Below are 23,778 nucleotides of genomic sequence, written 5' to 3' on the forward strand. Positions count from 1 at the left end.
TTTTTTTTTTTTCCTGTCAATGTAGCTTCCTGTATTACAGGAAATATAACTTCATTTGGAAATGTGTAGTATGTATGTAAATAGGTACAAATGTAGGTAAAGTCTAGAAAGGAGGCCAAAAAAGGATAATGCTAAAGGTAATGTGTGCAAGGAGAAAAGGACACGTGGGACATAAAGAGGAAAACAATCTGTGGGGAGGGTACAAAGTGGGGGGGGGTGCAAGAGGAGCTGGGAGTGAGGGACTGAAGAAACAAGAACCATGAAAACATCCTACTTTGCTAAAAGTCTTACAACACATATGCTGATTTATATTAAACGTCATTCACACACTAGAATGTCCTGAGCACTTGGACACTGGGGAGACTGCAGTTCATTGCACCATCCCTGGGGGTCCACGGTCATCATACTGAGTTTAGGGGGAGTATTTGAGGATTCACTGATCACTATAAAGTAAAGGTCTTAGTCTCAGAGTTTAAGGGAACACAGGGCTCCCACGTGTTGTGTTTGCCATTCTGCAGGAGGAGTGAGTTGATTTCTATTGGGAGTTTACACAGAGGCTCCCTGCCTGAGGCGGGTGAGTTGTAAGCTCTACTCCACATGGGGATTTAAAAAAAAAAAAAACGATTTACTTATTTTATGCATATGAGTACACTGGAGATGGTTGTGAACCTTCATGTGATTGCTGGGAATTGAATTTAGGGCCCCTGCTCGCTCCAGCCCTACTCACTTAAGTACATTGTAGCTGTCTTCAGACATACCAGAAGAGGGCATCAGATCTCATTACTGATGGTTGTGAGCCACTGTGTAGTTGCTGGGATTTGAACTCAGGACCTTTGGAAGATCAGTCAATGCTCTTACCTGCTGAGCCATTTCGCCAGCTTGGTTTACAGTGGATTTTTAAAGTTTATTGTTTTTCTCAAGGTGCTACTAATTTTTGTCACCTTATTTGAAACAGTTTTTCTTCTATAAGTAAAATAGAACCATGGTGTTTTGAAATGGCAAAGCAAGGAATATTTTCTCCTGTGGCTTAAATGCTGATCTTATGGCACTGTTTGAAGACATTGCTAATGTAGATTCTAAACTGTGTGGTTTTCTGATTTTTACCCATCACAGATTACCATATTTGATGCTGATTCTGAGGAGCACCAAGACCTTGATTTGGCCATCCTCACGGCTTTGCTGAAGGGTGAGTGACCTAGATGATCGGCAGTTCCACCTCACTTCCTGGTCTCACGTTCGAGAAGTTTCTGTGCTTTTCACCTAGATATTTTTGAATAGAATAGATTATTATCCCTTTCTTTTCTCCTAGGTACAAGCTTATCAATATCAGAACAATTAAATCTGGCAATGGCTTGGGATAGAATGGATATTGCCAAGAAACATATCCTAGTCTATGGGCAGCATTGGAAGGTATAATGAAAATGACATTACTTGAAACAAGAATTTTGCATATTTGTTTATTGGGGGTGGGGATAAAGACAAAATTAGAGGAGAATCAGTTACCATTTTCTGATGTCCAGGCACCCAGGGAAGCAAAGGCATGCCTCTTCCATGATTTGTCTCCCTGAAAACAAAATTTCTCTGGCTTCTTGAAGGTTGAAATAGGAAGTTAAAACATCAAAAGGCTGGGAAGATTTTAAATTCATTTTTTAATGAATGTGATTTTGCTTTTTATTACTTAGAACTTAAATATTATCTTAGTTTTTTTACATAAAAATGTAGTATTTATAGTGAAACATATAGAAGCTACCGCAAGAAGACTAAAAGCAAATAGATTCTCAGTTACTAGCCTCTTAACCCACTGAAAACACTATGTGTGTCTCCTGTCTCTGTACTTGTCCCCCCCTTCTTTACACTCTGTCATTAGTGTTGTTGTCATGGGCCAGACAAAACTAAAATGCGTATAGGAATCCCTTGTAACTAAACCAAGATTAAAGCTGGTGTGCTTTGAATTGACTACGCAAGTGGCAAACAAAGAAGGGAATAATTATTGCCAAGGGGAAAACCTTTTTCCACAAGTTGTCCTTGGAAAGACTTGTGGGTCAACTCAAAGTCAGCATCCCATAAGAGTGAAGGCCATTCTGATAACAGTTGTCCAGGATAAGTTGTAGATACTTTAGCTAAAAGTACTGGCTCTGCTTGAGAGCCTAGAGTTATATGATAGATGACTAGATGGGAAGATAGGACTTCGCATCTTTGTCTTCATATTGCCTATCCCTTTGTTGCTCAGTTTTGAGTCAGACTCTGCTCTGCATGTCGAAATGCTGGCCATTTGAACAATGGTTTGTTCAGGAGTAAAATGAAGGGTTAACTTGATCTCTGCCAGCTGGACTGGGTCCGTGTTCCTTCTACTTGTGCATTCTCTACTCAAACACCAGCATTCCCTCATCCCTGCAACGAGGCCAAGAAGTTTGTGCAAGAAAGGACAGGCAACACTCAAAAGCTCTTGAATGGAGCTGAACATTTCTTAGTCCACCAAGTATAAGACTAGGATGCTTACGCGTGAGAAGAAAATTCTTTGAAACTGTGGTTATTGACTAGGGAACAATCACCAAATCTTAGATCATTCCCCTAAAAGAATCAATCAAAGCCAGCCTTTTGCCGGAGTGAGCAGCTGAACTCTGGCTTGTGCCCATTTCTACTGTCACCATGCTGCATGTTGCTATCCTCTGCTATCAATAACAGAAATCAGTGAAAAGCAGGAAAATGGGTTCAATATTAGTAATAACACCAACTAATATTTTATTAAAAATTTAAGTTGTGACTACACTTCAGTAGTGTTTCATTCAAAGTAACACATGCACATGGTTTAAAAACATCAAATAAAGTTAGAAGACCATGAAAATTATGATTTTCTGTGGCAATGAGCCCTTACACTTGACATTTTTGACTGTCCTGATACTTGCAACTTTCTAAATTCTACATTTTATCACATAATACCTTCTGATTCACCAGCCTTAGAAACTTCTTGGCCTTTCTGTCTTGTGAGGCTCACCCTGTCATGTCCAAGGCTGTCTTCTGGTTTTGGTGCTTGCTTGTGTTATTCTGGGATTTCCCTCACCAGCATGGGATCTTCTTTCCCCCTGCTATGTTTCCTATTCCTCAAGATTCCTTTCCTAGCTTTACTCTTTGGTAATGACACATATTAGCAACTTCCCAAGAGAGCACATGGAAGATTCATCTTCAGAGGATCTAACATATGGCTATATTTTAACTCATGATTAGAAATATTTTTAAATTTTTGTTATTATTATTATTTTGGTGGTGGTGGTTGAGGTTGGAATGATGGTAATGGTGAGGTGGTGGTGGTGGTGGTGGTGGTGGTGGTGGTGTGGGTCTGAGTATGTGTGAATGTGCACATGCCATGATGCCCAAGTGGAGATGAGAAGACAGTTTTGTGGAGTCAGTTCTTTCCTTATACTTTAACATAGGTTCTAAGGATTCATCTCAGGGAGCCATGCTTTCAGAGTGAATGGTTTTGCTTGTTCTAGAATACTTTTTTTCCTGTAGAATTTTGAATGCCTAGCACTGAAGCTGACAAATGAGAATAATTCTGTCTTTAGGCCCTTTGTGGCCATTTTTTTTTCTTCCTGGAAGTTTTAAAAGAGTCTCTTCCTTCAAGGTTTTGAACTTTCACAATTCTGTGTGTTAGGTCTTGTTTTAGTTACTTTTCAATTGCTGTGATAAAACTTTATGAACAAGGTAACTTATAGAAGAAAGTATTTGACTGAACTTAAGGTTTCAGAGTGTCAGAGTCTATGATGGTGGAGTAAAAGCATGATGTCAGGAACAGCTGAAAGTTCACTTGTCAAAACCACAAGCAGAAGGCAGAGGGCCACACTGGAACAGTGTGCAAGTCTTCTGGACCTTAACGCCTACCCCCAGTGACACACCACCTCCAACAAGGCATGCCTTTTAGTCCTTCTCAAACAGTTGCACCAACTAGAGACCAACCATTCAGTTATATGAGCCTGTGGAGGCCATTCCCACTCAGAACACTACAGATTCGTTATGCACATTACTTTGAACTTGCATTCATGTTTCAGTTCCTGTGTTTCCCTCTGCTTTTCCTAGATTCCTGTTTTCTGAGTATTTCCTCAATTGCTGCTCATTATGCCTCTTGCTTTTCTTGTGTTTGTGTTTGCTAGGTTTTTTTCAGCTTCTCAGACTCAGTGAAGCCTTTCTTTTCTGGTGGCATAGGGTTAGTCTACGAATTCCTAAGAGTACATTTGATTGCTGAGTGGACGTTCTTCCCTCTGTGTTCAATGGCAACAGGAATACATTTTATTCTTTCTGTCCAAAACTATTCCTAATAGTCCTTTGGAGCCATTCCTCCTGAACTCTTTGGTTCCAACTAGCTTTTTGATCCATTCGTGTTAAACATTTTACTCAAGGGTGAAGACAGACAGGGAGATATTTTTTGCCCTGTGAGTTTGAGCTTCAGCAAAAGATCATCTAATGTTGTTTGGTGGGGGACTCCCCTCTCAGTGTGAGCACACTCATGTCTTCTCTTTCACTGGTGATGATGCTAGGAAAAAGATGTCCAAACCAGCTAGAAGGCGCAAACTTCTCTGCTCATGGTAAAGTGTGAGCCTTTTCTTAAGTCATGAACTCATCATACTTACAGAGCCCTTGTGTGCCATGCACTCCACTAGAATTTGGAAAAGATGCTTAGACTGTCTAAGGCTAAAGTTGAACTCTGTCCTCATGGCCTTCTAAGTTCTGCATTTTACTTCAATAAAACATGTGTTGTTGTTGTTGTTGCTGTTGTTTTATTTCTAAGACTTGAATCCAGGGATTTGGCCACATCAGTTGCTCACACACAGAGTTACATCCCCACCTGAACGCTTTTGTGTGTCTTATACAGTGGGCACACTGTATTAGTTTTACTGGGTAGTTTCTACTAACAGTTTAACTATGGCACCAGCATTAAACTGAGCATGTGTACATGGACTTCACTGTGGTATGGTTGTTATATGGCATAAATCAGTGTGGTTCTTGACGATCGTCATTTCAACTGTTTGGCTTTGGATGGACTGTTGAGACAACCACCACTTGATCGACTGCTTTCTACATTCCACACTGCTGTTCTCATTTCCTCCAACCCCATCCCATGGCCCAGTACTTGCGAATCAATCTGTTCAAATAAATCCCTCTGCTATGGTTTTAGTAGAATTTTTGATACAGGAATATTAAATAAAAATGTCCAATATATCATCTATACCCCCAACCCAGGTAAAGTTTAAGTGGAAGAATGAAGGAACCACAAACAAGCAAATAAACAAACAAACAAACAACAAAATTGAAACCAAAAATTAAAAAAAAGTTCAGTGGTCAAATGAATTAGTGAACATTTACTTCCATCTCCAATCTAAAAGCAAGCCCAGAAAAGCTTAGATTTTCATTAGAATTACCTTTAGACTCACCATCAGATTAGGAAACTCTGAGGGTGTTACAGTGTTTGCTTTTTTCTCATACAAGAACATGAATCATTCTTGACTATGTCTTCAGTTAGGCCCTGAACATTTCTTAAGAAGATTGTATTTTATAATGATAATATCTACATAGAGTTATTCTTATTTTTCTTACATTAATCATCTGCATATCTCTTCCTTCTTCGTACCTCCCGAAGCCTGGTGCTCTAGAACAAGCAATGTTAGATGCCTTGGTGATGGATCGAGTGGACTTTGTGAAACTCTTGATAGAGAATGGGGTGAACCTACACCGTTTTCTCACCATCCCTCGGCTGGAAGATCTTTATAATACAGTGAGTACGGAATGCTTCATGTCGCCTTGCTCAGGATTTGTTTGCTAGCTTCTGGCTTGCCTATCTTCCCCAATGCTCATGTACCAACATCGTTTTCAGAAATGCAGACTTACTTTCCAACTTAAGACACAGCCTTATGAATTCCAACTTATTTTAAGACATAGAGACAGCAGTATGAATGAGAACAAAGTTTATGTGGAATATCTTGTCCTAAAGCTACAATTAAGTGCTGCTCTTGGTCCAGTGAAATGGTTCACTGGGTAAAGGCACTTGTGGTCAAGGGTGACAACCAAGTTCAACCCTTGAGACCTGAATAGTGGAAGGAGAAAACTCACCTCAGGAAGTTATTCTTTGACCTCCGTGTGTGCACACTTGTAGACACAGACACACACATACACACACACATAGGCACGTACACACACACACATACACCAAATATAAAAATAGAAGATTTTCTTTAAAAATGTGCTTAAAACTTCTCTGTCTGAAACTCTTTGTTGAAACTGATCTGGGTTCTCCATTGTGAAAGTGGCTATTGCTCATGCCAAATACCTTCCTGAATTGTCCTTCCCGTCTCTTTCAATAATGTTCTCTCCTCAAAGGACATTCACATCTGTCTTTGTCATTGTTCCAGTTAGGTAACAGTGATATCTTTCTAGAATTTGAAATACTTGTAGCGTCTGAGCACACACACCTTCACCCTGCTGGCTAATTTTAGGATATGTGTTACTCCCTATTTTCTATTATTATGAACACTACCTTGAACCATTTAGAAAGCTGAGCATCATAAGGACTCAACAAAATACCAACTGATAGAACGGATGTGTGTGCAAAGAAATGTGATAATTTGCTAGAATTTATATATATTAAAAGATAGTAAAAAATGCTCAAAATTTGTATTTTTTACCACACAACATCCTAATATCCTTATTAGCTTTCTCTGTGTATCTGCTTTGAAAACTATTTTAGAATGATCATAGCTTCTCTTAAGTAGTCCAAGCTTCATTACTAAAGATGTCAAAGATTCTGATATTCTGGATTACCTATGTATTCCAGCATATGATCATTAAAGGAAATGACTCTTTTTCTTCTTCTTCTTCTTTTTTTTAATCACAGAAACAAGGACCAACGAATAAGTTTTTGCGTCATCTTGTCCAAGATGTAAAACAGGTAACCTCACTATGAAAGTTGAAAATACTGTTTGCATATTGTCTTAGCTTTGAGATGGTGGAATGCCAGTTTGTAAACTGTAGGTTTGGATTTTATTGTGAATTACTCTTTGTATGTAGGATTTTAAATACTGTCATCACCAAACTTTACTTTTTTTGTTTTCCCCACCTTGTTTCTGGTTTTAAAGTTTTGCCCATCAAATAAGTGACACTGGCCATGGCAAACATAGCTCAGATGTGTGTAGTTCAGTGTCACAATGCTCATGTAAGACCCTGAGTTCCATTGTCACCACCTCACAAACAAAAAAAAAATAAACAGGTCAGATTTTGTGGGTCATGCTTATGATTCTAGCTCTCAGGAGGCTGAGGCATGAGGATCTAGGTTGTATGGACAGGCTGGGCTACATATTTGACCCCAATCACAGAAAAAGCAATCAAAATAAGCAAAAACCATAATCAGCAGACCATCCACCCAGTGGATTATATTCACCACACAGCCACTTAGAACTTCAGCAGCACAGGCCTTTTGGTGATGCCAAGTGTGTAATTTCAGATCTTTTCTGTTGACATTGTTTTGAATACCAGTGGCCTCTTAGGGGTGTAAACAATGTTTTAGTACATCTAAGCCCTATTGCAGGGAGTAAAGAGGGCTCAATATCCTTGTGTGTGATTTGTTCAGCGTGTTCTCATTGAATGTTGAATAAAACAAATCTTGAAAACTTAAAGTGTCTTTCATTTGTCACTGTGGCAAAAAGCCACCTACAGTACATTTTAGGAATTCTGTCATTTTTGGAAACTTGGAATCTCATTGAATAGAGTGTGGACTTTCTGCTTCAGGTGACTTAGTTGGAGAGTGAGATGAAAGGAACATGTATACTTGGCAAATTTACAGTAAGCAAAATTGCCTATGCTGATATAAGTTACACTGATTTAAGCTATAGCAAAGCGACTTGCCTAAATCACTTTCTAAGACTGTATCTCAGTTTGCTGAAGAGAAAGGGATGGATAAGTTAAATGTTGTCTTCTGAGAGCGGGGTAAAAGAGAACGGAGAAGAAAGCTGGAAGGTGTGACTTCCTGCTCTTTGTTACAGCATACCCTTCTCTCGAGCTACAGAATAACACTCATTGACATTGGACTGGTAATAGAGTATCTCATTGGTGGAGCGTATCGGAGCAGCTACACTAGGAAAAGTTTCAGAGTTCTCTACAACAACCTCTACAGAAAACACAAGGTAACATCATTGGAAAGTACTCCAATGAGAAGGCAGGGAGTTGCAAATCATGGTTTTAGGAAAATGGCTGATGGAGTCCCAGGGGCAGTAGCTTCTGTAATGGGCCTTCTATGTGAGGGCATGTGTTATTTGCTGTACATAGAGTACTGTCGTAGTGTTTTTCATGCTGGCATGAGATGAATAAAAAACATCTTCCAAGAAGCATATTGATAAATAAATTACCCACAGCACAAAGCTGGATGTTGTAACTGCTGCCTTGACTTAGAAGCAGTGTGATAAATTTGGTGAGTGAGCAGCTGCTTCTTTTTGTCCCTCTTGTAAACAAAACAGTCAAACATCAAACACTTAATAGATTTACTTCTATAAACTAACAATGGCCTATAGTCTGGAGACTGAATATTGGGCTAAACACGAAATGATTATCTTGGAAGATGAAAACAAAATGAGCTTAAAAAGAGAAATGCTTTTCCAGATGAGAATATGTTTTCTGTCATAGCTTTGGGAGACCAAGATTATAAAGGGAGAGTTGCCACCACAGACCCATAGCCAGAGGAGCCTCATTCTTCTTAGAGACACAGACACCAGAAAAGGAGCGCTGGACACGGATGTTAAGAGAAGGGTGGGAACAGAGGATACAGAGCTCAGATCTCAGGGTGGGGTTCTGCAGTGACACTGAGGTGTTTGACATGGGTAGACAGGGATGGGACTGGAATATGGCTTGGGAGGAGATTCCATGAAGAACCTGGGATATCCAGCTATTTTGGACCTTTATAAAGAATTGGAGGACGTGATAACTCCATTTAAGTTTAGGAAGTGAACAGAACAATGCCCCCAAATCATGAAAAACACATGGAAGCCCTCATCTCATGGAGAAAATAACCTCTCCTAAGATTTTGGAGGTCAAAAGACACACAGCATCTTTTGGAGGGACAAGGTCACCATGTGGCTTTGGCGAAGCCTTTTCAATGCTTACTAAGAGGCTCTGTTCTTGTTCTTTTTGGAAATGGCCTAGCAGTATCATATGTTCCATTTCACTAGTTGCTTTTCCCTAAGGGTAGAAAATGGGGCTTCGGAGTAGACTGCAAGCAGACCACAGTGCTACCACCTACATGGTGTGGAGTAGTGTGGTCTGACATAAACTCCTATTTGTGTCCTTACTTGGTATATGACACGTAACCTGTCTGTGTTCCCACTCTCTAAGAACTGGGCATGTTAATGTCCTGTTCATAAAATTGTGAGAATACCAACAACCCTCCAATCCTTATTACAGAGCAAGCTTTGAGTGACTTAGCAATAATATTCATAATGGTTATTAGCATGTTGATATGATTAATTCTCTACTACAATAATGATGAAAATAACTTGAGTGTTGTCTCTGAAGTACTTTATTCTATGTTCACTTTTTATCCATAGAACACAAAGTGAAAGAAAGTAGAGTAGGGATTTTCAAAACCTATGGTTTGTATCCCAGGCTCTTCAGTCAGACTCTGTTTATCTCTGTTTCTCCTTGTTGATACTTCATTTGATGGCCATGCAGTGGAGATATCATATATCACCTGGAAAAATTCCAGAACTTTCTAACTTCATTTTAAGCTTGTGAATGGAAACTTTTTCTTATCAAAACTATAACACTTTATTACCTGTTTTTAACTAGGCTTGAAGCTAGAACATCTATTGATTCTAAAGGAATTTCCACATAGGAAAGGAATTCAGATGCGTAATATGGAACAAAAGAGTATGCTTTTTAAGATGTCAAGAAATAGTAATATTTATCAGAAGGAAACTGGGAGATGCTATTGAGTGAGAAATCTCCAGAGACATTAGTTATTAATCATGGACAAGAGACAGAAGTGTTGAGTATTTGAGAAGACATATATTTATCTTTCATTGTTGTCTGGAAAGAAAATGATGTCACTAAAATAATCTTTTTTTAATCTCTCTTTTGTTTTCTTTAATAAACAAAATGACACCATATACCAGGGTATGACCAGCTTTGCTCAGGGCCTTTCCCAGCACCCTCTTCATCAGAGCCATTCATTGAGAAATCGAAAGGAGTCTTCTGAAAGCACATTGCACTCCCAGTTCTTCAGGACGGCCCAGCCCTACAAATCCAAGGTACACTCCATTGTTTGTAGAGTTGAAAATGAAGTTGGCTTTGCAGACTGCAATGACTTCTTCATTGACACTGGAGAAAGGGAGGTGCCAAAGAAGAATCATTCCTCAGTATCATAAATAAACACATGATGTGATTCACAAGGATCGCTGCTGGCCCTGCTGGTCTTCAGCAGCACAGGGCCCTGAGGACCAAGGGATTGTCTGTGTTTGCCCCTTATGTTCTCTTCCTTGTTTCTACCTCTTCCCTGTGCAGTTGGTGACTGAGGCAGGCTGTATATGCCATGGTATTAAATATTCATTAGCCTAACATGACACTCTTAACCTCCCCACTCAAGCCTCATTGCTATGAGGATCACTCCCTTTGGAGCTCTCTGTTCTTGAGAGGTGGTCCTTTTGTATCTTCCTTTATCCAACAAAGTCTTTCTGGAAGTTAGTTTTATCTTAATTTTTAGTATAACAAAGATATTGGTTGTGTGTGTTTAGCCTACTCTTCTCTGAGGCAGAGTGCTTTTGCTTAAGTATTTCCATGGAAATCAAGAGCTCTTGGCTAGAATATGCTTCCTATCCATAGCTGTTGGCATGGCCCTTAATTATCATTAATGAACAGATTGGTTTTGAATCCATAGAAAGATATGAGAAACACTCTAATCGTTTTTGATATGGTGCCTCAAGTTACAAATAATTATTTAAAAACTTTTGTTATCTTTGAAGCATTATGTTGAGTACTTGGTTGACTTTGGAAGATGAACAGGTAGAGGTGAAAGAAATGGTGACTGAGAAATAGTTCTACATTTCTCAAGGTGGTAAACCTTATATAGGACGCTGATTCAGAGGCAGGAAGCTGTACAAAGTCACATAGGGAATTTGGGTGGCATGTTGGGGAGGTGGAAAGGGTGAGCTTTCCAGGGGGACAATACGTCAGAATAAAATAAAGCCAACGGATGCACTGAATATGTGGTTGGCAGCACCAGTGACATTCTTCAAAGGAACAATGACAAATCACTTTGTTAACGGAGAAGTAGAGAACATTTAAAATAGAATTCTTACTTACCAAAGTAGATTACCATCAAAGTACACATTGTGCTTGCTGGTTTAATCCTATGTTTTTGAGACCAGGTCTCATGACAGAGTCAGGACTATGCTTGAACTCTGTCCTTCCAGCCTTCTAAGTTCTGCATTGTAGTTCAATAAGGCATGTGGTTTTGTTTGTTTGTTTTTGTTTTATTTCTGAGAACCGAGCCCAGGGCTTTGTGCACAGTGGGACACCCTGTCACAGAGCTCCATCTCCAGCCAATTGCTTTTGTATGCCCTTAGACAATGGGCACACTGTGTCAGGTTTATTGGCTAGTTTCTACTAACAGTCCTACTATGGTGGATATCTGGGCTCTTTGTTCCTTTTGCTGTCTTTTTTCTTCAGTGCTGGGATCTAACATAGGTAGTAATTATTTTAAAACAGTATCTCTAGGATATGTGCTGTACTATACTACAGAATGTCATGCATCTGAGCCCTTAGGCCTTTGTTTTTCTTTGCAATAGGACAAGCCTGAAGACTCTCATAAATCAAAGAAGAAGTCCAAGGAAAGACACAGCCTGTCAGAGGACCCTGGGGCTGTTGGCTTTATCTACCCATACAATGACCTGTTAGTGTGGGCAGTGCTCATGAAGAGGCAGAAGATGGCTATGTTCTTTTGGCAGCATGGAGAAGAGGCCACAGTCAAGGCGGTCATTGCTAGCATCCTCTACAGAGCCATGGCCCGGGAAGCTAAAGAGAGCAACATGGTGGATGATACTTCAGAAGAGTTGAAAAATTACTCAGAGTAGGTCGTCTCTCTTCGCACTGAACACCAACAGTTTTGAGAATGTGGAGACATGTTTTTCTTTCTCATTTTACCAGAGGATGAATAGACTTGCTTAGAATTGTGTATTTTATTCAAGCATTCTGCCCTCTCCTCCCTGGCCCCCAGTAGAACCAGTAGGCTGTATAGATGGTTTTATGGGAGGGGTTTTGTAAGAGAATTGATTATTTAAGTGATTATGGTAGCTGAGAACTCCCAACACAACTCTGTGGACCCTAGAGACCCAGGGATGTCAGAAACATGGCTGACTCCATGTCCAGAGGCTCCAGAACCACAGCATCAATGGTGGGATCCTCCTTGAAGGCTTGTGAACTGGGGAGGGTGCTACTGCTGTATGTGGTGGAATCTTCAGGCTTCAGAGCCTAGACTGCTGGTGTCCAGAGCAGGTGACAGGTGCCTCACCTCTCAGGGATAGAGGCCAATTCATTTTCTGTACTTATCCTTTCTGGGCCCCTTGACAGACCAGGTAGTGCTTATCCAATTTGAAAAAGCATCTTTCTCACATAATCCACTTAGTCTCTCATGCCAAGTCCTAGAACAGCATCACAGATACAGTATAATGTTGAGTTTTAAGTATTCCTTAATCCTGTTCACCCAGCAGCCAATGTTAACCACAACACTGCATCCTTCACTCACTCTTGTAGTAAAGGGTCCATAAAGGTTTTAAAGGAACTCTGTGGAATATAGGAGAGCTGAGGCCCATGCATAACTACTTTTGAATTGTGCAGGTCAGCCTTTACTTCCCTAAGGCAGTTGATGATTTTGAAATGAATGACATTGAAGCTCTTTGGAGTCTGAAGTCTTTGATGTTCTAAGGTTGTCTTTCAGGCTGGGGAATCAAACACACATAGCAAAGATCTAGAAAGTAACTGGTGGGAATGGAAAGGAGTGGAGCTGTTTCCACTAGCTTGATTACTCAAGTGCAATAAACCTGTGAACAGAGACTGGAGAGACGCTCAGTGAATGATGGAGCTAACCTATAGCTTGATTTACTGAACTAGTGCATTTTCAGAGAAGAAAGCCACGTAGGAAATTTCCTCAGAGTTTCTGGGTCTAGCTTGTTATATATTTAAGGATTTTGTAAAATAATAACAACGATAATAACTATAATAATAATAATAACAACAACAATGATAATAATAAAAAACATGGTTCCAAGATGTCTCTTGGACACCATGGGGTTTTTGGAATTTCTTTTCTTTTCTTTTCTTTTCTTTCTTTCTTTCTTTTTTTTGAGACAAGGTTTCTTTGTATAGCCTTGCCTGTCCTGGAACTCACTCTGTAGACTAGGCTGGCCTCGAACTCAGAAATTCGCCTGCCTCTGCCTCCCAAGTGCTAGGATTAAAGGTGTGCACCACCATCGCCCGGCTAGAATTTCTATATTAAGTCTTATCATGTAGACCTGCCTACACTAGGCTGAATATAGCACATCACACAGCATGGGATAGCTTCTGTCACAAACACTGACTTCTATTCTGAGCCACCAGGAAAATGCAAGAAGTTGTCTTCCTTCTGTATGAGAGACAGATCCATTTCTGAGCAGCGGCCTTCGTTTCTGGTGGCAGTGGCTAAGCTGCCATTTATAAGCCAGCCTAGTCTTGTTTTGATCACTTAACTGGTGTTTTCTGTGTGCTGTAATCAACCTTTGAAGACATTTTTGGGGCTCTGACTGACCTGTGTTCTCTCCTCACCTCCGTGTCACCAGGCAGTTTGGCCAGCTCGCCCTGGATGTATTAGAGAAAGCCTTTAAGCAGAACGAGCCGATGGCCATGAAGCTGTTGACCTACGAACTCAAGAACTGGAGCAATTCCACCTGCTTGAAACTGGCGGTGTCCGGAGGCCTGCGTCCTTTTGTGTCACATTCTTGTACCCAAATGCTGCTGACAGACATGTGGATGGGGCGTCTGAAAATGAGGAAAAACTCCTGGCTGAAGGTACATACATTCTCTTGCCCTGTGTCGTATTGTCAGTGTGGTGTGAAGGCCCGTGCTTTGGAGTTCCAGGTGGGTGCCTCTAGCCAACAGCAGCTTCCTGCAGGTGCACAGGTCACTCGTTCTTAGGAATCTCTGGAAACCACCTTACCAGAATGACTTTTCAAAACTGGACGGTTATACCTGCTCTGCCGCCACAGAGCCGTTCCCCTGAGAGGGCATAGTGAATCAAAAACAAATACAAGCAACACTCCACTGTGCCAAATGACAGAACCTCCGAGAATTCCAACAGAAATGAGGCTGTGCGCATAGCTTAGAATGTTTGGACAACATACACAAAAACTTGGGTTTGGTCCTCAGCGTCACAAAGTAAATAAATGTGAATAGACAAGAGAATAAATAAAGTTAGCAATTTTTATTGCTTCTGGGACTCCATGGCTGTTTCATAAGATTCTCCTCTAGCAACTGTTTACACCATTCACCAGGTCTAAATTCTCAGCCTCTTCAGTTACATAATCAAGAACACCTTATTTCAGCATCTAAGATTTATAACAAGTACCATGGATTCTAAGTGTAAAGCTTTCCTTCTGGTCAACCTCAAAGTGCATATATCTGTGAAACTCAATAGAAGGAAATGAAGCCCGATTGTTAAGACCTCCATGAGACTGTACTTTGCATTTTAATTGTTCTTTTACAATTCTTAAAACCTAGTATATGTTAGACAGAGTGGCTGTTATAAAATATGAATTTTTTAGTAGATATACTACTCAATAAAATAAATCTTATGTAAGATAGGAAAGGCTATTTGTATTTTAATTTCTATCAGTGAGATCAGAGAGAGATGAAAAATGCCAATCAAAAATTATCTCCTAAAGTTTCACAAAATACCAGAGAAAGAGCCATCATTTCCTAAAGTTCTCCTTTGATTCCCTTTGATGTCACATCTGGAAACAGAGGTGGGATAGGTCTGCCTCTACTTTCCCAGCTCTGGAAGTAGCTGCTTACAAATGCCTGGTCATGAGAAGGCTGTGGCTGAGAGCCTGAGGTAGAGTTGCCCCCTCCCCCCGAGAGACACACATTACCTTCCAGAAGTGCTGTCTCTGAGAACTTAACGGAATTTTGCCATATATATATGTGTGTATATATGTATATATGTATATATATGTATATATATATGTATATATATATATACACACACATATATATATATGTATGTATGTATGTTATATTGTGTGTGTGCATTTGTGTGTTTGGGGGTGGGTTGGGGGGAGTGGTTGAAAGGTAAGTCCAAATGTTACCCCCAAACATATGTTCATTACAAAACAGCTTGCTGTAGGAAGTGCCCAAACTCCAATTACCACCCACTATTATCAGGTGCCAACAATCCAGTTATCCATGCTGGCCTATGAAACAGATTTGCAAATGAGTTTAGGGTATCATTGTTAGAGCAGTCCAAGTGGATGAATTGTAAGAACACCATGGAGAACCATGTGGGTGAGAAAGCTGATTGAAATCACGTAGTATGACAGACTCTAACCTCTCCTCGGAAGTGGGTTCTTTATATCCTGCTGTGGTGAAATACTGTGTCTCCAGGGAGAAGGGTTCAGAGGCCTTCCTAGAAGTAGAACTAACATGTTGCTGTCAGTGTGCACCTGACTGCTATTAATGTATTTGGGTCAGAAATTAGAACTAAAGCCCACAGAGTCTTCACAGCTTAAAGCAAAACTTAGCAGGTCATTTCAGCATGAGAGGAAAAAAACCAAGTTTGGCAAGCCTTTGCTTTGGTCTATGAAATCATGAGGTTGGGCTGGCAGATTAATGTAACTTTTGGTCAATGAATTCCAGGATGCTGAGACATAACTTTAGTTGAAAGAAAGACAGAGCACACAGTAAGTTGGCTTTTACAAATGTAGTAAATATTTTGAACTGTTTATCTGGAAAGGATATAAAAATTGAACATAAAATTCTGCTCAAAAGACTATTAGTGTTCAGCATGTGGTGGCCGGCCTCCACTTACATCTTTCTGGCAAACAATGGGTTTTTATAAGATGCGAGGTGGATCTTTTGTATTCTAAAGATTATGATATAAATTTGAATATGTTTTACATGGCAATATCTATTTAATGACTTTAAATTATTAAAATCATGTAGTCATTACAAAATAATGCTCCTTACTGCCTATCCAGGCACAGTTTTTCCCAAGGGAAACAAGTGTGCTATATGTACCTTTAAACTTTTAAGTAGGGGCTGGAGAGATTGTACAGTGCTTATGGCCACTGGCTGCCCTTCCTAAAGACTCCAATTTGATTTTCAGCACTGACATGGCTGCTCATGGCAGTCAGTAAGTCTAGTTCCAAGGATCTAACTCCTGCTTCTGGCCTCTGTGGGTACTTCATATACTCCTAGTCATACAGTGCACAGACAAACATGCAGGGAAACACACATTCACATAAAAAAAATTGAAAAAATATTTTTAAGTATGTATATTTACATTTTGAAAATGGATTTATTTATCTTTACACACACACACAAATAAGTAACTGCACACATGTATGTATATGTACCACATGCATGCCTGGTGCCAACAGAGACTAGAATAAGGAGCCAGATCTTCTAGAACTAGAATTATAGACAGTTGTGAGCTGTCATATAGGTGCTGGAAACTGAACCCAGGTCCTGTGCAAGAGCAGCCAGTGCTTTGAGCCACTGATTTATCTCTCCTGCCCTTACATTTGCCTCTTTAATATTAATATGATATTGTACTGTAAAGTTGTTCCATATGAACTGTACCTATATGGTTTGACATTTAGATTGCTACTAGATTTTTGCCTTTGCAAATAATTGTGTATGGACAGCTCTCTGTCCACCTTTGCTTAGAGCTGAGGAATACGTTTGTAGAACACAAATAGTTGCATTAAAATCTATGAAGACTCAGGATAGAAATTGAGCTGGGAATGGTTCTGACTCTCTAATATCCTCCCACTTACTCTTGTTTTGTTTTGTTTCGTTTTGTTTTTTGTTTTTTTGTTTTTTTTGTTTTTTTTCAAGACAGGGTTTCTCTGTATAGCTCTGGTTGTCCTGGAACTTACTCTGTAGACCAGGCTGGCATCGAACTCAGAAATCTGCCTGCCTCTGCCTCCCAAGTGCTGGGATTAAAGGCGCGCGCCACCACCGCCCGGCTCCACTTACTCTTTTTTTTTTTCCCCACTTACTCTTTTTTAAAATTATCTTTAATCTTTTTTTACAGTCTAGCCATTATGCCCCTCCTGGTCTGCCCTCTGACAGTTCCTCATCTCATTCCTCCTCCTCCTTGTCTCCAAGAGGATATTCCCCTACCCTCTTTCCACCCTGCCAGGCCTCCCTACTCCCTGGGGCCTCAAATCTCTAGGGCTAGGTGTATCTTCTCTCACTGAGGCCAGACCAGGCAATCCTCTGCTGTATATGTGTTGGGAGCCTTATATCAGCTGGTGTATGCTGTATGGTTGGTGGTCCAGTGTCTGAGAGATTTCAAGGGTCCCGGTTAGTTGAGAGTGCTGCTGGTTCTCCTATGGAGTCGCCCTCCTCCTCAGCTTCTTCCAGCTTTTCCCTAATTCAACCTGACTTCTGTCCATTGGTTGGGTGTAAGTATCTGTAACTGACTCTTTTAGCTGCTTCTTGTGCCCCTCAGAGGGCAGCCATGCTGGCCTCCTGTCTGTAAGCACACCCTAGCATCTGAAATAGTGTTATGCCTTGGGGCCTCCTCTTGAGCTGGATCCCAATTTGGGCCTGTCACTGGACCTCCTTTCCCTAGTCTCTTCTCCATTTTTGTCCCTGCAGTTCTTTCAGACAGGAACAATTCTGGGTTGGAGTTGTTGACTGTGTGATGGCAACCGCATCTCTCCACTTGATGCCGTCTTTCTACTGGAGGTAGACTCTACACGTTTCGACTCCCCACTGTAGGACATCTGTGATTACAACAGTACATGTGTCCTTTGTCCTCTGTTCATCCTTTATCTGGTTCTCTTTGCAGATAATCATCAGTATCCTCTTACCACCCATGATTTTAACATTGGAATTTAAAAGCAAAGCGGAGATGTCACACGTCCCACAGTCCCAGGATTTCCAGTTTACATGGAATTACAGTGACCAGGGCCTGAGTAACACCAAAGAAAGTGTTTGTGCTGTGAGTACCCTACCATAGTAAACTGAGTGTCCATGGTGTAACTGTTCAGAGATGCACAGGCTTAGAGCTTATCTATAATAGGCATCTGTTAAACAACATGTCTGCCCTTTTAACATTAACAGAGTATTTAGTAACACTCCCCCACACACATACTTCTTTCTGTGTATGTTGCTGTCTTGCTAAATTTCCCAGAATGGCTTTGAATTTCTGGCCAACGTTGCAGTTCAGTGGTTACAAATTGCCCTGGGGCTACACATTATCCTAAAAACCCAGGGCTGATTCATCAATCGGGCATTTCTCTGTGTAATCCCCATCTTGTTATATACTAGACAGGTAGAGCATGCAAGCATTTCTGCTTCAATGACAAAGTCATCATGTCCAATAACTGTTTCAGCATTGCTTTGGGAAGTGGCAGGACAGATTGGCTTATGACTTGAAGCCTCCATTAACACTGCTGCACACTCTTAAGCTTCTCATCTATAAAGGACACACATTTAGAATTTGTGTTGATGGGACAGAAGGGTGGCTCAGGGGGTGAAGTTACTTGCAGCCAAGCTTGACAACCTGAGTTCAATCCCAGACCCCGCATAAAGGAGGAAGAGAACTGATTCAAACAGACTGACCTCTGACCTCCACACACATTCTGTGTATACCCAAAACAAATGTAACAGACTTTTGTTGATCCTCCCTGCTGCACCCCACACTTGTCATCTGTCACCATCCAGTGGATGTGGGCAGTTTTCCTAGGGTTCTTATGTGTACTCTCCACTAGCATATAGCCACTTCCCCAGCAGCCAAGGGTCACAGCCAGGAGTTCAGGATGCTGTGAATGCTCTCTCGGCTCTCTGCCTCCACTCTAACCATGACTCATAAAGCTGCCCTTTGCCCCAAGGTGTGGTAAACATCTTCTCTGGTGTTTACATCGAATGAAGTGTCTTTAACATCTTATCTGATATGCTTTGGTGTATATGGTATATCTATTTAATTGCCTATTTAACTATTATCTAGTCATCAAATACTGAATGAAGACTGTGATTAGTGTTTTGTGGACATCTTGGTGGCTGAATATCTGTGCATTCTGATGCCCTGGAGATCTATCTCTCCTGGGTCATTAAGGACTTTAGGTATTACTCCTGTTTAGGGGTGTGTGTGTCCCCTCCCACCCCCTTTGCTCCCTTCTTTCTAGTTCCATCTTGAATCCTTGGAATCCAGGAAGTTATGTATGTTCCACTGGCTGTAGAAAGCATGAGGAATCTCCTAAAAGCCTGGGCTAGTTATGTGGTTACACTTCTGTCAGTCCCAGGTCCAAACTGATCAAAGAGAAGGAACGCAGTCATGACCCTACCCCTAGAGATAACACAAAGCCCAAGGCAGAGGTACTCTGCATGGAAATGTCCCGATTTGTCTGTGCATGCCAGGTTTAGTGTGCTGCTTTAGGATAAACGAGGACAAAAGCAGTTCCTTACCCATCTCCTCAAAATGTACATGCAAATCTCACAGGTTGGAGGCGATGGTTTGCCAGTAAACACAGTTCTGCTTTTGACTCTGGCAGATTCTGTAGAATGATGGACCGACTCATCATCACTGACAGGGTTGTGGAGAACTAGCACTTTCCTCTCAGAACTGGTCTCAAAGGAGACTCCAAATTTCTTCACAGAATGGAAGTTACATGTGTGCTTTCACATTAAAAAAATAATAAAGTCTTGGACCCCCCCCCTCCACTAGTGTCCCTCTAGAACAGTTGCTCCCCCAGGTGGTTTAAATGTGGTTGTATCAATTGATTTAATTCAGTGAATATTGAAGCTAGGGCAGATGTAATCTCAGCCATGATGGGATTATTGTCAGGAAACTATCCACAAAACCTTAGCATTTGTCAGTCTGAAACACTTAATGAAGGGGTTGTTTAAGTACATTCTCTTATGAATGGCTTCTGATCATAAAAGTGGATTTTTTTTTTTTTTTTTTTACTCTTTGGATTCATTTTAAGCAGAAATTATTGACTACACTTGTCTAGCCATTCCAACTCCTCCTACGATTATTATTAATTTTCACCTCGCAGATTTGGTGGGCTATATAAGATTTTATAGTGCTAATTAGACAAAGGTAATTGATTAGCTGAGAAACATGGTTTAACAATGTATGATTGCGAGAAATCTAGAGGCAGCAATAGAAACAGACATGGTTTAGTGTGTCTTTGTGGTATTAAGTTTATAGAAGAGAAGTTTATAGAAGCTTCCCATGGGGAGCTGAAGCTGTATTATCAGATACTGTGTTTCCTCTGTGAGATTTTATTATCCCCCTCTTTGCTGTGTGTGTGTGTGTATGTGTGTGTGTGTGAGTGTGTGTGTGTGTGTGTGTGTGTATGTGTGTGTGTGTATTGCACTGTCTTGCTATGTTTCCCAGAGGGGCCTTCAATTTCTGGACTCAAGTGATTCTCCTTCCTCAACTTTCTGAGAACCTAGGACTGCTTGGACCCACATCCATGCTAAGTCAGAATTCTTTTTGGAACTTTCCCCAGGCAAAATACGTTTTAAAAGAGAAGTTTAAATTGTTCAACTGCTAGTTTCTTAAAGCACGACCTCTGTGGCCTAAACTAGCCCAGGAATAAGCTGCATGAAGACAATAGAGTGAAAAGCCCAGGGAGGAAGAGGAATGACTCTTCTCAGTAGGGCTAGTGGGTGAGGAGTAGGAATCAGTAACAGCTTCATGAAATTGTAGATGGGGCAGAGAGGCAGGATGTTATGAGTCAGAGGGTAAGCAAGGCCAGTGATGAGGTTTGGCTGGACTCATAGTTATGGAGAGTACTGGACAAGCAGGGAGTGTTTACAGGTGTGTCTGGAAACACAGAGGATTGGGAGACTCTTGTATGTCTTGTGAGACATCATTCTATTTTACTCACTAGAGAACCCTTGGAGTTTATGACCAGCATAGTGAGACAAGCAGCTGGCAGGAGAATCATTGCCTTCATTGCATAAGACAGTTTCATAAGAAGATAGGCTATGTTATAGCTCTCTCCTGAGGCTCTGACAGTACCTGACTAATACAGAAGTAGAGGCTCTCAGCCAACCATTGGTCTGAGCACAGGGTCCCCAATGGAGGAGCTAGAGAAAGGACCCAAGGAGCTGAAGGGGTTTGCAGCCCCATAGGAGGAACAACAATATGAACCAACCAGTACCCAGAGCTCCCAGGGACTAAACCACCAACCAAAGAGTACACATGGAGGTAACTCATGGCTCCAGCCACATATGTAGCAGAGGATGGCTTTATCGGTCATCAATGGGAGGAGAGGCCCTTGGTCCTGTGAAGACTTGATGTCCCAGTGCAGGGGAATGCCAGGACCAGGAAGCAGGAGTGGATGGGATGGTGAGCAGGGGGAAGAGGGTTAGGGGCTTTTTGGAGGAGAAACCTGGAAAGGGGATAACATTTGAAATGTAAATAAGTAAAATATCCAACAAAAAATGCAAAAAAAGAAGACAGGCTAGAATCAAGAAGAACATAGACCAGCAAAGCCATCAAGTCCAGAAAGGATAAGGATGCCAACCTGGATCAATAGCAAAAGATGTGGAAAGGAAAAAAAGGATTTAAAATGAATAATCAGTTGAGCAGGCAAGAGAGAAACAGCAAGCATGATTGAGAATACATGGGTTACAGCAAGGCCAGTTACATTTCTTATACACCCCAGACCCATATGCCCAGGGATGGCACTGCTCACAGAGGGCTGGGCCTACCTACATAGATCAGCAAACAAGAAAGTGTCCCCATACATTCCCACAGGCTAATCTGATGGAGGCAATTCTACTTGAGATTCTTCTTTCTCAGGTCTGTCCAGTTGATAACCAAAATTAACTGTCTCAACAAGATATAATGTTGGCAGCCTGTGGTGATGCATGACTTTAAACACAGCACTGGTAATGCCAGAGGCAGGCAGATCTCTGCAAGCTCCAGGCCAGCTAGGGATATATAGTAAGACTATATAGTAAGACTATGTTTCAAAAAGTGTGTGTGTAGATATAGCTAGTGTTGTTTATTATTCTTTATTGGTGGCAGAAGATCAGGAAATTGAACCAAAAGTCTACCACTCTCTAGTCTACAAGACTGTTGCTTATTTTTCAGAAAGACTATGATTTGGAAAGAGGCCCTGATGAGAAACTGGATGAACCTCTGCATTTAGACTTAAGAAACGTGCCCCAGAACCTCCCCTGGACCAGGAGAGTCTACGAGTTCTACAGTGCTCCATTTGTCAAGTTTTGGTTCTACACGGTTGGTCTCAGTACAATAGTGTTGATGATAACTAATAGCTCATAATATTGTTACTAATGCTATGTCTCATTTGCTCACCTGAGATAAAAAAAAAATCATAACATTTTAGGAATTTCACTTAAAAAAAGGGAAAGATGACAAAGTAGGCAGGTGGGAGAGTTGGAAGCAGACAAGGAAAGTGTGTGTAAGGGAGACTGCCTGCACTTTAAGCTCCTGAATGTGTCCCTTTCTCACCAAAGTTGCTCTCTTACTATTTTTCTTCCTCTTGTTTTTAATTTGGCAAAGGCTCTCATGCCGTGTCCCTGCCATCCTGGAAATCACTAGGTAGATGTAGATTAGGCTGGGCTGGAACTTGTAGTAATGCTCCTGCAACTGCCTCCTGATGTTGAAATTGCAGGCGTGAGACCAGTCTTAGATTTGTTTTTCTCTTGGAGTGCTTAGACACAGAAAGGCAAGACTGAGCAATTGGAGTGTTTAAGTACAATGATCTTAACAGTCCTGAGTGTTGAATTGAATGGTGTTTTTTTTTCTACCTTTCTCAGGCAAAATAAATCAGTAATCAATAAAAATCATCAGTTGAACCAATTATTTTGTAGGAATAGTGCCTTTTGGTGTGGTTGTTTTCAATAGAATATGCTTTGAATGTAAGCAGACGATTTAAAGTTGAGAACATGAGTTGTTGGATCAAACTGCAATCTTCTGTGGAGAGTGGTCATTCAGAGAAAGCATACAGATACCGAGCACTTCTCATATTTATTTAGTAGCATTATTTTTCTAATGCTTGTCTGTACTTAGATTCCTCACAGTCAATGTTTTGTATTCCAAAAAGTTTTGAAGTTTGAATATAACAGGATGTCTATTTAAATCTACATACTATATAATCTCAGAATTTTGACTTGGCAGCCACATACTTATTGCACATACTTTATAAATATATAGTTTGGAATGACAGTTATCTGTTTCTAAATGCCAATCCTAGGACTGGGGAGATGTCTTGGTAGATAACGTGCCTGAGCTTATAGCACAGCATGTAGACCCTGGTTCAGATCCCCAACACCCATGTGAAAAACTAGCCACGGTGCAGCATTTCTGTGATTCCAACACTGGAGTGGTATATACAGATAGATTCCTTGAGCTTACTGGATATTCAGTCCAGCTATATTAGTGAATTATAGGTTCTGTGAGCATCCATGACTCAAAATAAAGCAGAGATGGTTCAACAAGATGGCTCCTAGACGAGAACACTTGCTGTCAAGCTTGACTACATGACTTTGGCCTCAGAGCCA

At 40.8% G+C, this 23,778-nt stretch overlaps 1 protein-coding gene across 1 annotated transcript in view; it reads left to right on the forward strand.

Annotated features, from left to right (window-relative positions):
- Nucleotides 1–23,778, forward strand: part of Trpm6 (transient receptor potential cation channel subfamily M member 6) — a 147,730-nt gene that overhangs the window by 50,693 nt on the left and 73,259 nt on the right. The window contains exons 10-19 of the mRNA XM_031389892.1: nt 1,114–1,186; nt 1,310–1,410; nt 5,633–5,767; nt 6,884–6,937; nt 8,028–8,168; nt 10,149–10,283; nt 11,820–12,100; nt 13,845–14,073; nt 18,080–18,232; nt 22,346–22,492. Coding sequence (XP_031245752.1) covers nt 1,114–1,186; nt 1,310–1,410; nt 5,633–5,767; nt 6,884–6,937; nt 8,028–8,168; nt 10,149–10,283; nt 11,820–12,100; nt 13,845–14,073; nt 18,080–18,232; nt 22,346–22,492 — 1,449 coding nt within the window. The remainder of the gene's footprint in view (nt 1–1,113; nt 1,187–1,309; nt 1,411–5,632; nt 5,768–6,883; nt 6,938–8,027; nt 8,169–10,148; nt 10,284–11,819; nt 12,101–13,844; nt 14,074–18,079; nt 18,233–22,345; nt 22,493–23,778) is intronic.

This window comes from Mastomys coucha, unplaced genomic scaffold (genome assembly GCF_008632895.1).
Source record: "Mastomys coucha isolate ucsf_1 unplaced genomic scaffold, UCSF_Mcou_1 pScaffold21, whole genome shotgun sequence".
NCBI lineage: Eukaryota > Metazoa > Chordata > Mammalia > Rodentia > Muridae > Mastomys > Mastomys coucha.